The sequence below is a fragment of the Podarcis gaigeae genome (genome assembly GCF_964106915.1).
Source record: "Podarcis gaigeae genome assembly, chromosome: 13".
Lineage (NCBI taxonomy): Eukaryota > Metazoa > Chordata > Lepidosauria > Squamata > Lacertidae > Podarcis > Podarcis gaigeae.
In genome coordinates, this window is record NC_139689.1 from 12495680 (window position 1) to 12512080 (window position 16401).

Here is a 16401-nt window from a genome sequence, read left to right on the forward strand (position 1 = left end):
TCATTGGGGTTGGGTGGGAAGTTACAATGTTCATCCATGCTGCCCCTTTTTGTGTTTACTTATTTGTTTATATACTACCTAAAGTGGGATATACTTGGGCACACATCAGGTAAAACGTCACATGACTACATAAGAACAGCCCTGTAGGATCAGATGAAGTGTCTATCGAATCTAGCATCATGTTCTCAAAGATGCCCATAGTATGAAGAATCAGAATGACATTGATCTGATCCACCAGGGCCAATCTTTCATATCTTTGCCATTCCCAATAATGGTTGAAATACTGTGATGATATGTTAAAAAAAGGTAACGTAAAGGACCCCTGGACTGTTAAGTCCAGTCAAAGGTGAATATGCAGTGAGGCGATCATCTCACTTCAGTTCCTGCCAACCTAGCAGTTCAAAAGCATACCAGCGCGAGTAGATAAATAGGTACCACTTTGGCAGGAAGGTAAACAGCATTTCCATGAACTCTGGCACTTGTCAGTACCATCGGTCCAGAAGCAGTTTAGTCATGCTGGCCACATGACCCAGAAAGTTGTCTGTGGACAAACGCCAGCTCCCTCGGCCTGAAGCAAGATGAGCGCCACACCCCATAGTCGCCTTTGACTGGACTTAACTGTCCAGGGGTCCTTTACCTTTTTTACCTAGGATGAGGGAAATAACTAATAGCTTCAGAAGCCAGCTAAGTTTTACAAAAGGGATGGAAAGAGACAATACTAATTTAAACTTCTTTCATTCTAGCTATACCCTTTTCTGAGGAGTATCTCATTTAACAACACTGCTGGGGATAAGGTCTCCTTTGATGAGAAAGGTGAATTGATAGCTGGATTTGATATTATCAATTGGGTTACTTTCCAAAATAAATCCTTCCTAAAAGTGAAAGTAGGGAGAATGGATCCTCAGTCACCGCTGGAAAGAGAGTTCTCCATTAATAAGGCCATAATTACATGGCACAGCCGATTCCAAAAGGTAGGACCAGAATGGTGCTTCTAAGACATAAAGCTTAATGCCTTTCCCTCCATGTCATGTTGGCACCAGTCTGTAGCATTGGATTTTACGTTTAGGGTTGTGTGCTAGAAATTGACCAAATCCTTCCCTACTTGACTCAGAACGGACCTCATATTTCTGACTCTATTCAGGGCATCCACATCATCTCCTGGCACCGCACCCCTTTCAGCCCGCATACTTCCTGAAACTAAACTTGCTACGGTGCAGGAGATAAACTTTCATTAGAGACTGATATGGGTAGCAAAAGGACCCACTTTGAGAGTTATTTATTTATAGTTTTATGGGAAAGAATATCGAACTTCCATTTTGAAAATACTCCACCTGGTTAAATGGAAAGATACCATTTGATTTTAACCTCTTTTTTATTTTATTTTAGTGGCGAACACACAGTTTTTTGTAGCATTCTACAAAACTCAGATGACTGAAGGCAAAGAAAGCAAACAGAATAATAGCAATTGGTTAGTTTAAAGGGAGATCAAACAATGTTAGGGATCAATAAGGGGAAACAAGGCCAGTTCAGAGTAAAGGCAAAGATTCTTAAATGACTCAAAGTGTGAGTTCCTTTTTTAAATATTTCATACACACCCACACCGACCCACCCACCCACCCACCCACCCAAAAAAGACTGCCAAAAGGAAAGGGCAACTTTTAACTGTGCTGTAACCCTACCCTCTTCAAATGAGCTGTAGTCTGATCAGCATGCATAATCCTCTCAGTGATATATGATGCTCTTGGTTGACACCAGCAATTTCTTGATCATAGGAGGGTTTGTTGTGTTTTTTTTTTAAAAAAATGTTGTATCTTCTTTTTCTGTGAATAGGCTGTGCCCCTTGCATTGTGCAATGCCCCTTGCCACCCAGGTTCCAGCAGAAAAAAGAAGGAGGGAGAACCATTTTGTTGCTATGATTGTGCTCTATGTCCAGAAGGGAAGATTTCGGACAAGAGAGGTTGTACACATTATTCTGTAAAGCATATTAAGAGCAATCATATATACTGACATTAGAGGGGCTGTATCATTGTTTCAGCAAGATAGATAGCGCCCAAGAAATGTCTCAAGCTTCATGGGTAACTGGGTGAAAGAAATAAACAGGATACTTCTACAAGAATTACAATTATGCTAAAGAGCACATGACATTACCTCCAATTCCCTGGAGAGTAGTCTTTCTTTTAAGGAAAAACCTACAAAAACCTAGAATTATAAGTGGCCCAACTTAAATTCTGGGGTGTAAGATGCTTTTGCGCTTGTGCAATCCTCAGTTGAAGAGAAACATGGCAGATTTAAATGTTGATGTGCAGGGATATGCATAATCTCTAATAAAGAAGTCTCCTTAGTGGACTTCAGTACTGTTTATCTCTGAGACACTGAAATACATTTCTATTTTATTTTATTAAAACAAGACATGGATGATTGTTTCCACTGTCCAGAAGATCAATATCCTAACAAAGAGAGAAACCAGTGTCTTCCCAAGGACCTAAACTTCCTATCTTATGATGAACCTTTGGGCATCAGTTTGACTGCTTTGGCTCTGGCTTTTTCTGTAGTCACTGCTTTTGTCCTTGGACTCTTCGTCAAGCACTGGAAGACTCCCATTGTCAAAGCCAACAACCGGAACCTCACCTACACCTTGCTCATCTCCCTCCTGCTCTGTTTCCTCTGCTCCTTGCTATTCATTGGCCAGCCTCAGATCCCAACCTGCTATTTACGACAAACTGCTTTTGGTATCATATTCACAGTGGCAGTTTCTTCTGTCTTGGCAAAAACCCTCACTGTTGTTTTGGCTTTCATGGCAACTAAACCAGGATCCAAGATGAGGAAGTGGTTGGGGAAAAGATTTTCAACCTCTATTATTCTCTGTTGCTCATTTATCCAAGCAAGTATTTGCATGCTATGGCTGGGTACTGAGCCTCCATTCCCAGATTTTGACATGCACTCTCTGCCTGAGTATATCATAGTCGAATGCAATGAGGGCTCACCCAATATGTTCTACTATATTCTTGGTTACATGGGATTTCTGGCTCTTGTTAGCTTCGTTGTGGCTTTCTTTGCTCGGAAGCTTCCGGACACTTTTAATGAAGCCAAATTTATCACTTTTAGCATGTTGGTGTTTTGCAGTGTGTGGATTTCATTTGTTCCAACTTATTTAAGCACCAAAGGGAAGTATATGGTGGCTGTGGAGATCTTCTCTATCTTGGCCTCCAGTGCTGGAATACTTGGTTGCATTTTCTCCCCTAAATGTTACATAATTATCCTGAGGCCAGACCTGAACAGTAAAGAGCAGCTAAAAAAGAGAAATAAGTAAAAATATTACAACTGAGATAATAATATTCAGGAGTAAACACAACTGTTTCTAACATGCTTTACCCCCATTTATGTATACAGACTAAAAATCTCAAATGTGCCCCATGATATTCTGAAACATGATGTTTACTTTGAATCAGATGTGGCATATTTAGGGATGCATCTCATGTCCCAATGAACTCCATTAAATAAAGTTGTTGTAGCTTGGGTAAATTATTTAATCAATGCTAAATGTTTAGTTTTCTATTTCGTGTTCAATCCTAAATATGGTTTACTCTGTACACTTGTTTCAGGGCTGACATTTTTACAAACTTACAGTTGGTCTATTTTAGCTCTATGCCATATGTATCCCCCCTTCTCTAGGTACCTTTGAAAGCAGAGGTTGGATGGCCACAAATAACATGTGAAAGAAGAAAGGGGCAACATAGCAAACACACACAGACACACAAACACTGTGAAGTATGGTGAACAGATTAAAAGGGAAAGTCGTGTTCACATTGTCACTCCAAAAGGTCAAAATAAAGCCCAGCTCCCAATAAATTTGTTTTCTTGATTATTATTTATTGCATTCTCTCTTATGTAAGTTTTATCATTGAGATAGCTTGACAGCTTTTTCTTAACTAACTGTTATAGTAAGAGGGTCTTTATTTTTCCATTTTTGGATATTGCACTGTTTTGTTTTCATTAGCCGTGTTTTAATCAGCTGCAAATCAGTATTAATTACTTCAGAATAAAGGAGAGTTATTGTAGGATTTCTTGGAAGATTGTAGCCTGTGCTTGTTTTGCTGCCAAGAAGTGTGGTGGAGTCTCCTTCTTTGGAGGTCTTTAAGCAGAGGCTTGACAACCATATGTCAGGAGTGCTCTGATGGTGTTTCCTGCTTGGCAGGGGGTTGGACTCGATGGCCCTTGTGGTCTCTTCCAACTATGATTCTATGATTCTATGATATAATTATTTAGTACTTCTGTCCAGAAAATTGTTTCTTTTTCACAACTCCAAAAGATATGTATTAAATCTGTGCTAATTCTGTAGCTATTCATGTTTTGGCCATAAACTTTACTAATTCTGTGTAGAATTTAGTATCATTGGAAAACTGCCTTAAGATAATTCTCATTCATATACATTAATATATGTTTTTGGAATATTTTAAATGTCCATGTCCATTCTGCTTTGAGGATTGTTAACCCAATATTTGCTAAGTCCCATTCCTATTTCCTTTTATATGGAGTACGGAGAGATTGTTTGGTATATATTTAGAGTACTAAATATAGCTTTGTTATTATTTTGGTTTTATTATTTTGCTCAAGAAGAATTTCAAATGAGTTTATTTGACATGGTAACCCCCCAAAATTCTCATTCTTACATTTAAAGCCCATAAAATATTGGACCAAGCTATTGAAATATTGCCTTGCCATATACATCTCTAACTGATCGTGAAGTTCATTGATAGAGGCTCTGCTCCAATTTCCGTCACCAAACAAATTATATGTAAAATGGCTGGCTGGCTACTAGATATTTTGGTGGTGGCTTCTCAGTTCTAGAACAACCTTTAAGAGAGACTTGTCAGATGCTATCCTCATGGCTTTTGCAACACTTGGCTGCACTCCACTAACAATCCAAGGACCCACAGCAGGCCTTCCAAACTTTGCCAACCTTGTCAGTTGCCTTCCAAACTTTGCTAACCTTGTCAGTTGTCCACTCTGTGAAACTCATCTCAAACTCATATCATTGAGTAGCAACATGGAGTTTCCAGCCTTTCCTGATCAGATCTGAACTCCAACCCTTCTGTGACCATGCTGGCCAATATGATCACCACCTATCAGATTTGGACCATATCTGACTTGGAGCCTACTGCAGCCTATCAGAAAACTAGGACCCAAGTCTAATACATAGGATTCATCCACAGCTTCATTTGCCCCACCAATTTTCCCCATGAAAACCCATGGTTTAGAGTTGAATTGGAAGAAACAGCACTTGTTCCGATTTAGGTCTAAAGAGTGGGTTTTCAAGATGAGGTGGCTTACCTAATTTAGAGAGCAAGAGTTTCTCTGTGGGGGAGTGTCTATTTTACACCTTGGTGGGGGGGAATCCTTGTCAAATGCTACCATCATTACGATAGTCACCTTGCACCAAAACTGAGACTGAAACAGGTATACTGCAAGTATTTTTTTAAAAAAAAATATTTTAAAAAGATGTTTCAAATAAATAAATAAATAAATAAATAAATGTTTATCTCTGAGACACTGAAATACATTTCTATTTTATTTTATTAAGACAAGACAAAAGATGTTGCAAATAAATAAATAATTTTTAAAAAAAATCTGAGCCACAAAAGCAGGGCAAACCCACCCTACCCAATTTCCTATAGATTTCTTCCGCTCCTCTTGCCCAGGCATCAAAAACCTATGCTATTTCCAGGGGGAACAAATGGTACTGCAATAACAGTGGAAGTTACAATTGTTCTAACATTGTAAAACTAATTAAGAACTGGAATGGTCTATATTTATTTTGCAGTCCTGCAACAGCTGGTGCCTTTCTGAACGCAATACTTTGGGGAGATGCTTGTTCACCCCGTATAATTATGTAAGATCCCAATTATTCACTGTCCTTACTGCCACAGGCCATATTATTCTTTTAAAATATTTATATATAATAGCCCTCGAACTAGTCAGAAAGGGGGGGAGAGTTCATACAGTACTGTGTCACCCTTAGTGGGGACCTTTCCCCCCTTTAAGTTTAGAGGGCAGGTAACAGATAAGTTTATTAACAGGCTTTAGATTCAACGAGACTATGCTTTTGTAACCAGGTTGGTGACAGATGAGAATGATCAAGAAAGGAACCAGGAGTTCTTTGTCAAAGGAAGACCATTTTTCCTTCTGGATGACAGGGTATTTCTTGTCCTTACAACTCCTGGTGTTACTGCTGTTGCCTCAAACTGATTGCAATATGAATCCAGCTTTGTGTACCATGAATGATCCCCTTCGGGTGAGATACCAGTATTATCAGCCAGGGAGCTTTATCATTGGTGGGATCACTTCCCAGATCTTCTCATTTTCAGAGGGTGCAGACTTCGAAACACAGCCAAAACCAAAGTATGATGTTGAACCTGTGTAAGGAAGCCATTGTCTTGTTTTCCATTGCACTCATTTGACTGTTTTGTGAACCTGTATGTATAATGTACTATAGTGACTAATAGTGATTGGCTGCCTCATTCTCCTTGGATAAATTATATAAAAAGGTCCTACTAGCAATGATTTTTTTTTATTAAATAACCACTTGGGTTTCTATACTGGAGGGAATGGTGTTCACTTTTTTGTGGCAGGGATGCATGTGTAGGTTCCTTCTTAGACTTGATTCTATAATTTATCTCACACCACATACATCTAGAATTTAAACCCAACCCTATGACTACGTGTTCAGCTTTGCCCTCTCTGGCCCAATACATTCCAATTATCACTGCTGTCAGACAGGATCAAAACAGCAAATAAGTTCCAATGACTATAATGGTTAGACTGACTGGAGAGAACTGTGAAGAACTTCTTGTTTAGTATTGCATTGGTTGCAGTGAGACCAAGAGATCGAATGATGATTATTAGCTTAGCTATTAAAAAACAGGCCGTTAGGTGAATCTTCAGTGGTTATATTATAAGAGAGAGAGAGAGAGAGAGAGAGAGAGAGAGAGAGAGAGAGAGAGCGCATTTATAAGGAAAGCATTTAGAAAGGTGTCCATGCAATATTCTGGAAATTACTCAAGTTTTCAAAAAAATATTGCCTTCACCAAAGGCTTCTGGACAAATTAATTAGTCATGGGATAATAATACATTAACTGGTTGACAAACTGAAAACAGAGAGTAGGAAGAAGAAATGGACATCAGAGTGGTGATCTTCCAAAGATCTGTATTGGGAACAACGCTTTTTAACTTCTTCACAAATGACATATTTTGAGATTAAGCAATGAGATGGGTGGTAAAAAATAAAAAGGGATTGTGAGGAGTTGAGAAAGGATATTTCCCCAAAATTGAATTGGCATTAAAATGACAAACGTAGCTCACTGTCACTCTGGAGCAAATTATCTATCTATGAACACAGAGAGAGATGAGATCTGATATGACAGTGACTGACAATGTCATGATTCAATTAAAATGTCAGCCCTCTATGTGACAGTTTTGAAAAGGCTTTATTAAATATTATGGATTCAGAAATACCATAATGCCTTTGTACACTCTACCTTTGTACATTTGGGATGGTCTGCAGTTCTGGGAGCCAAATCTTGAAAAGGATATTGTAGAGTTATAAAAAAAAAAACACACAGAAAAGAGCAACCTCAATCATAGGACTGAAGCAATTCCATTATAAGTAAAAGGTTGTAACTTTTGAAACCTTTTACTTTAGAAAGAAAATGTTGAGGAAGGCAAGGGCATTACAGAGGTTTCTAAAATTATTCATGGTTTGGATTAAATGAGGAGACATTTCTTTTCCTCCCTGTCTCATAATTTTAGAAATGAGGCTCATCCAATGAAGCGGAATGGTTAGATATTCTGGGCAGACAATATACAACCACCGCTTACCAAAATGAAAACTATGGAACTAACTATCACAACATGTAGAGATGGCCACCAACAAAAATGTTCTCAAAAGGCTATTGAAACCTACTAGTCTATGATGACCAGGGATTTCTTTTCAGCTGGAATTCACAGGAACTCAGTTCTGTCACCTCTCAGCTGGATGTCATTGCCATTATAAGAGAACAATGGAGGTATTTATGGCGCGTCTCAGCACCTCTTTTTCTAGAAAAATAGCAGCAATGATTACTAGGTGTTACACCCAGGTTTAGAGCCAGCGCACAGCTGAATAATAATCTGCTGGGAAAGAGGCAGTGGGTAAGGGCTATTGTGAGAGATGTTGGTAACTCTCCTATCTTATTGCTCACATGTTTTCTGGGTTCCCATGGATATCTACTTAGACACTGTAGAAAAAAAGATACTGGATCAGATCGACCCAGCAGGGCTTTGCTGATGTTGAGATGATGTAGGTACAGGAGGCAATGCTGAAAGCTGCTCCTACAAAAGCAGTCAAGTATATAAAGGTGATATCGAGACAAAATGCCAGTTAATGCATTATGAGACTAGTTTTTTCTTCTTCTCTACTATAGTGTGATGGTGAAAAAATATCAGCATGTCTTGTCCTTGGCGTATGCTGTAAAAGAGGTCAATGAGAACTGCATGATCTTACCCAACATCACTTTGGGGTTCCATATCTATGACAGTCACTTTGATGCCCAGATAACTTACCAGAACACTTTGAATCTTCTCTTTAATCAGAAGAGGATTGTTCTCAACTACAACTGTGATATGCAGAAAAATCTAATTGCTGTCATTGGAGGCCTTGACTCTGAAACCTCCTTCCACATAGCTACTGTCTTAGGCCTCTACAAGATTCCACAGGTAGGATGACATAGGAAAGGTCCCAGATTTAATTCCCGGCATCTCCATGTAGGCCTAGGAGAGAACTCTGTCTAAAATCCTTGATAGACACTGCCAGTCAGTATAGTCAGTTCTGAGCTAGATGGCCTAAGAAAGATGGACCATGCACAGGATAGGAAAGAAGCACCAAAAAGAAAATGCATACACTGCTGCACAATACTAAATTAATGCTGAATTGTGTTAATATGTTAATAGTCAAAGGAATTATAAATAAGTAAATAAAACTCCTATATTCTTATAAACTATATTGGAAGGCATTAGATTAATGTGCAAGGAATGAAGGCTTTACAAATGAAGGAGAAGGCGGCAGAACTCTCTTTTAAAATCATCTCTCCAACCCAGTGACATAGAGTCTCCCTTCAGGATAGGCAGCCTTGTCATGTCTCAGGTATGATAGAATCTCCCATTGTTGGCCCTATGAGATATTGTTTTAGGACAGTGCGACTGGTTCACTTGCATTGAGTGCCAGTGCCACACTGGGTGCTGCAACAAGGATGTAGAATGGAGGGCAAGAGGTGAAGGGCACCAAATTTTAGCATCGGACAGTGTGCCACTGATATTTCACAGCAATAACAATTTTATTATTGATACTCCATCCATCTGATTGAGTTGCCCCAGCCACTCTGAGTGCCATCCAACATAATAAAAACACAGCAACTGTCCAACATTAAAAACTTCCTGATACAGAGCTGCCATTGGCTCTGTCTGCAAGGAGTAAAATAGAAAATATTCCCCAGTTATCACATTTTGCATTTACTTTTCTGGACTAGGAAGGCATTAATTACCGATCACCCTCCCTGTCCATGCTTACCTGCAAGTGTAACAACAAAGAATACCAAATTGATTGGTTGATTCCCATCTACCTTCACCTAAATCTTTAAGGATTAAAAGATGGGGCTGTTTGAAATTTGCTATTCATTTTATAAATGATTCTTGTATTTTGCAAATAAGTTTGGACTGTTTGCTTTCTTAAAATATTCAATACATTATTGAATAAGCAGGAAAATCCTGCAAACTCCTAGCATCGTCTAACATCAGAACTTCCAACAACAACGAGAACAGAGGAAGGAAGGAAGGAAGGAAGGAAGGAAGGAAGGAAGGAAGGAAGGAAGGAAGGGAGGGAGGAAGGAAGGAAGGAAGGAAGGAAGGAAGGAAGATTTGAGGGGTAGATGTTCTGAGATGTTGTGAGAAGTTAAAAGTGGCGAGAGATCCCACATGCATAAGAACATAAGAAGAGCCTGCTAGGTCAGGCCAGTGGTCTGTCTGTTCCAAAATCCTCTTTTCACAGCAGCCAAACAGATGCCTATGGGCAAACTAAAATACCAATGGGCAAACAAGGTGCCTAAGGTTTTAGCATGGACAATTTTGAGTAGCAAATATGAAAGAAACGATTACTATTATAATTAAGTGAACATTTCCCCCATGGAAACAAACATTATTTGCCTTGCTTAGGTCACCTATTGTTTATATGCACCAGGTGTGAGTGATGTAACTCAGCGCTCTCTGTTATATCGCATGGTGCCGAATGAAGAGCAGCAGTACACCGGAATTGTCAAGCTGCTGCTCTATTTTCAATGGAAGTGGGTTGGGATCTTGGCCATGGGTGATGATAAAGGAGAAAAATTCATCCAGACCATGGACCACATCTTTTCCCGGAATGGTATCTGTACAGCTTTCGCTAAAAGGATGCCAAAACAGAGCAACATTTTAGGTGTGATTAACTTTTATGACATTTATATGGATATAATAGCTTCACTAAATGACACAAGCGTCAATGTCTGTGTCGCAAGTGCTGATCCTCACATGATGTTGATTTTGCAAGTAGTGCTCAATCTAATTGAAAGGGATATTAAGATCCCCATAAGCAAGGTGTGGGTTATGACAGCCCATTGGGACTTTTCATTGGAGCCATTTTTCCACAATCTGGATGTAAAGATTTTCCACGGTGCCTTGTCTTTTGCCATTCATTCTACTGAGGTGAAGGGGTTCAAAGATTTCCTTCAGATCCGGAATCCCTCCATCTCTGATGAAGATGGCTTTATCAGGGCCTTCTGGGAACAAGCATTCAGCTGTTCATTAACTGCAGATACTGACATGGGTAATGGATACTGCACAGGAAAGGAGACGCTAGAGAGACTGCCTGGACCTTTTTTCGAAATGAGTATGACCAGCCAAAGTTATAGCATTTACAATGCTGTATACACTGTTGCACATGCACTGAATGCTTTATATGCATCTAGAAACAGATACAGAACCATTGTGGAGAGAGACCTTCTGGAGATTTCAAAGAAAAGTCTTTTAAAGGTGATGTACCATATGTTACTGCCTATTTATATTTTTAGGAACTGACTATGAAATTGACAATATTTGTTCTGTTTTTTATATGGGACCATCAATGTGCAATTATTATTATTATTATTATTATTATTATTATTATTATTATTATTATTATTATTAATTTATTTATACCCCAGCCACTCTGGCTGGCTTCCAACAAAAGATAAAAAATACATTAAAACATCAGTCATTAAAAACTTCCCTAAACAGGGCTGCCTTCAGATGTCTTCTAAACATCAGATAGATTTTTATTTCTTTGATATCTGATAGGAGAGCGTTCCACAGGGCGGGCACCACTACCGAGAAGGCCCTCTTCCTGGTTCCCTGTAACTTTGCTTCTCACAGTGAGGGATGCTGGGCTGAAGACTAAAGACTAAAGACTTTAGCCAGAAGATTAAAGGCCAATTTCTTAGATTGTTTGGAATGTACTTCCTGATAAGATGGTTTATGCAGGAGCCCCTCCAAGAAGAGTGCAGTGGTCAACTGAGTTTATAAGGCATGGGTAGGCAAACCCATGCCTTAAATACCCGGGATCCAGATCCGGCCCAGTCACCATCTAAATCCGGCCCGCGGACGGTCTGGGAATCTGCGTGTTTTTACATGAGTAGAATGTCTGCTTTTATTTAAAATGCATTTCTCAGTTATTTGTAGGGCATAGGAATTCGTTCATGGTTGTTCTTTTTTCAAAATATAGTCCTGCCCCCCACAAGGTCTGAAGGACAGTGGATCGGCCCCCTGCTGAAAAAGTTTGCTGACCCCTGATATAAGGGGTAAGAAAACATTTTCAGGTATCATGGTCCCAAGCTGTGTAGGGTTTTATACGCCAAAACCAGCACTTTGAATTAGCCCAGTAGCTAATTTGCAGCCCATGAAATTCTTCAAAAAGTGGGGTAATATACAGTATAGGTAATACTCTGTCCCAGTGTATGGGATATTTTGCACCAGCTACAGCTTCCAAGCCAATCTCAAGGGCAGTGCCACACAGAGCACATTGCATATAAAACACATTCACACTTCAAAAATCTGACTTAAACATCTTTTACTCTAGCTTCATGCTTTTCTTAGGAGCATCTCATTCAACAACAGTGCTGGTGACAAAGTGTCCTTTGATGAGAAGGGTGAATTGTTAGCTGGATTTGATATTATCAATTGGGTCACTTTCCCAAACAAATCTTTCCTAAAAGTGAAAGTAGGAAGAATGGAGCCTCAAGAACCACTGGACGGACAGATCTCCATCAACGAGACAATGATTACATGGCAAAACCAATTAAATCAGGTAGGGTCAGACTGGATAGTCTAGGGTACACTGTTGATCAGTTAATCCTACTCTTGGAAGCCATTTGTGAAAAGCTGGAATAGAACTAAAACATATGAATGAATAAGGGAGTAAATACTAAATATTGTTTGACCACCCCTTTTGTGAAATCAATTTTAGATAGCACCTGTTTTTCCTAGAAAAAAAGGTGCTGGCACTCAAAAGCAGCTCCTGCCCTGACCATCATGAGTGCCACCATCTAGGCAACCAGAACGCATACGTCCAGCAGCAGTGCACAGCGCACAATGGGGGAAGCGCATCACATGCTACACCATCCATTCTCAGGCTCCTTGGGGATTTGTGTGCTCAAGCCATTTGTGTGTGTGTGTGTGTGTGTGTGTGTGTGTGTGTGAGAGAGAGAGAGAGAGAGAGAGAGAGAGAGAGAGAGAGAGAGTAGCAGTGACCTTACCGCTGCAGACCTTTGCTCATGGCACAGTTGAGCACTGATTGTAGGGGGAGGTGCTAATACTGTGTACTGGTGAGTAGTACCACTAGAAAAAAGGATTGGTTTTAGGGGAGAAGATAAATTGGAATGAGTACAAAGGATCATTTTCTGTGTGATGGTCCCAAATCAGATATTACTTAGGGAATGCAAACCTAATTCTGTATGAGATCAGTGTTTCTTCTTATTATTCTTTACATTTTTGTTTCATATTTTTTTAAAAAAACCCTCAAAGCTATTTCATTCCATTTTGTAGCAATTCACTAACACACACACATACACAGCACTTAAAACATTCCTCTTCTTTCCGGACTTAGTATCAATAGCACCCAGAATACAACTTCCCTGTGAAGCATATGATCTTTTCTTACAATTTAGCAACCTGTTCATTAAAATATGAAATTGCACAAACACTAGATCTTCTTTCTGTAATGGTTTTACTCACCAAGGCTTCTCCTCCCCAATGTGATCCCAGCCTACCAGGTATTAAACGGTGCACATGCTGGCATTACAATTCTACAAAGTTCTGTAAGAGGACAATGGGTTAATTTAAAGGCTGATCATATGAGGAAACCTCAACTTATTTAGAGTGAGGGAAAAGATTCCCCAATGACTCAAAACATAGATCCTATCTTTTCAGCAATTCATCCAGCATGACCCCACCAAGAAAACACTCTGCTAAAAGGAAGTGGTATTTTCTAAGACTGCTGACCCCCCCCCTTCATGTTAACTCTGATTGAATAAACATACAAAACCCTATCAGAGTCACATGATGCTCTTTGCTAAATTCAGCAACCTCACTGTTACGAGAGATTTTATAAATGTTATCTCTTCTCTTTTATGAACAGGCTATACCCCTTGCCTTGTGTAATGACTACTGCTATCCAGGTTTCAGCAGAAAAAAGAAGGAGGGCAAGCCATTTTGTTGCTATGAGTGTCTTCCCTGTCCAGAGGGGAAGATTTCAAATGCGAAGGGTAAGGAGACATCATTATCTAAAGGATGTTCAGAACCATTTTGTATCTCATAGGGTTATGCCACAAAATAATAATAAATACTTCCATTTTTTTAAAAAAACTTTGCTGATCCATTATGAGCAATTGCATTTGAAAATGATCAAAGGAGAGAAACTTTGCTGAAATTCTCATCTGCAAGGTTTATTCACATTCCATTTGTGATGGCCGAAGAGTTTTCGTGAGTGTATTTTATTACATTTTGCCAGTAATCTAACCAGTTGTCTGCAGTCTGCAGGCTTCCCACATGCCTGTGCTTCAATAAGGGGTGGGGGGAAATGACATGGGGCTTTTTCAGATCAGGAAGCAAGGGAAGCTGGGAGGGCTATAGAGTGCTGGATAAAACGTTCGTTGAAAGACAGAAAAACCACACACACACACAAACACACACACACACACACACACACCACCCTAGGCCACCCTACAGCAATCACCATCAGGAATATTAGATAGAAATTTGCACAGCCCACCCAATCCACAATGAGGCTCCCACTCTTTCCTATCAAGTGCCAACTAAGGGACCACCTGCTCCATTTTGCATCCTCTGGTCAGATAGTTCGGGGGGGGGGAATGCTAAATAAGAGGGTTTTTCGTTTTCCCCTAAACCTAGATAAGTATATGGCCAGGAAGCAGGGGCAAGAAGGAGATGTATCTTCTAACCCCTTCAAATTGAAATTAGAGGGGTTAATTTTTCATGGTGCTGCTTTACAAGGGTCTTTCCTGCATTTGAAACAAATGCACTTCTGGGCTAAGCATTTCCTCATACTAGCCACAGGAAAACTAAATAGTTCTATGGTAATCTGCCAGCATGTTAGATAATCAACAATAACATCAGTCCATTCAATATCTCTATTATACCTCGGTAATACAGTATAATATGGAAGAACTGGTAGATTAAAATACTATTACCTTTTTCTTTTTCTTTTTAAAGATATGGATGATTGTTTTGAATGTCAAGAACATAAATATCCTAATAAAGAGAGAAATGAGTGCCTTCTGAAATATCTGAACTTTTTATCTTATGATGAACCTTTGGGCATCAGTTTGACTGTTTTGGCTCTGTCACTATCTTCAATGACAGTGTTAGTGTTTGGAATCTTTGTCAAGCACCGGAAGACTCCCATTGTCAAAGCCAACAACCAGAACCTCACCTACACTCTGCTCATCTCCCTCCTGCTCTGCTTCCTCTGCTCCTTGCTATTCATTGGCAAGCCTCAGACACTAACTTGTCAGTTACGACAAACTGCTTTCGGTATCATCTTTTCAGTAGCTGTTTCTTCTGTTTTGGCAAAAACCCTCACTGTGGTTTTGGCTTTCATGGCTACCAAGCCAGGATCCAAAATAAGGAAATGGGTGGGGAAAAGATTCTCAAACTCTATTATTTTCAGCTGTTCAGTTATCCAAGTAGGTATTTGCATGCTATGGCTATGTACAGACCCTCCATTTCCAGATTTAGACATGCATTCTCTTCCTGAAGAAATTGTAGTGGAATGCAACGAAGGATCAGCCCACATGTTCTACTATATTCTTGGTTACATGGGATTACTGGCTCTTGTCAGCTTTGTTGTGGCTTTCTTTGCTCGGAGACTGCCAGACACTTTTAATGAAGCCAAATTCATCACTTTCAGCATGCTGGTGTTTTGCAGTGTTTGGCTTTCTTTTGTTCCAACGTTTCTGAGCACCAAAGGAAAATACATGGTGGCTGTGGAGATCTTCTCTATCTTGGCCTCCAGCGCAGGGATACTGAGCTGTATTTTCTCCCCTAAATGCTATATAATTGTCCTCAGACCTGAACTGAACAGTAAAGAGCAGCTAAAAAAGAGAAATAACTAAAAGTCAAACAACTGAAATCATGATACTCAGAAGTAAATCCAGTTGACTGAAATAGGCTTTATTTCCATTTAATTTTGCTGAGCAAATAGATGGAATATGTCCAATGAGAGTCTGAAGATAGGATATTGACCATTAATCAGAGGTGGCATATATACGAATACATCTCTGCCCCCCCCCCCAATGCTATGCTTTTCTCTACATAAAGATATTTTGCTTAAATGTTAGGTTAATGTTGTCCATCAGTTATGTTTGCTTAAAAGGTTTCCAATTCAAAGAAACATGTTCCCTCTACAATTGTTCCAGTGCCATCATTAAAACTAAGTTACAGTTGATCCATGTGGACACTGTGCCATATCATATATAGACTATCACTATTATTAGTTATTAAATTTATATACACCCCTTCATCAAGAGACCACAGGGTGGTTTACAGAATAAAACACAAATTAAACAATTTTATAATAGTAAAATGGGGAGAAGACAAAACTCATCCTGCTTTGAAAGGCCACAGAATCAGTAACAGCCAAAGAGGAATGTTTTCACGTGGTGCCAAAATATATGCTGGGGAAATCATTCTGCAAACAGGGACCCACCACAGAAAAGGCCTGTTATGATGCTGGCAACCTCCAAACCTCCATTCTCCATATGCCTCCTCCTCCGTTACATATTTTTG

The 16401-nt window shown here is 39.5% G+C and overlaps 2 protein-coding genes across 2 annotated transcripts; both read left to right on the forward strand.

Moving 5' to 3' along the window:
• Positions 1–2410: 2410 nt before the first annotated feature.
• Positions 2411–3310, forward strand: LOC310830398 (vomeronasal type-2 receptor 26-like; the record flags this gene model as incomplete). Its single annotated transcript, XM_083710174.1, has 1 exon — positions 2411–3310. The coding sequence occupies one exon, from the start codon at positions 2411–2413 to the stop codon at positions 3308–3310; it is 900 nt and encodes a 299-aa protein (XP_083566300.1).
• A 2964-nt stretch (positions 3311–6274) lies between these two features.
• LOC310830399 (vomeronasal type-2 receptor 26-like) lies at positions 6275–15728 on the forward strand (the record flags this gene model as incomplete). The annotated part of the gene is made up of 6 exons (XM_083710175.1): positions 6275–6417; positions 8460–8751; positions 10243–11094; positions 12176–12403; positions 13733–13859; positions 14827–15728. The coding sequence occupies 6 exons, from the start codon at positions 6275–6277 to the stop codon at positions 15726–15728; spliced, it is 2544 nt and encodes an 847-aa protein (XP_083566301.1).
• Between the last annotated feature and the right edge of the window lie 673 nt (positions 15729–16401).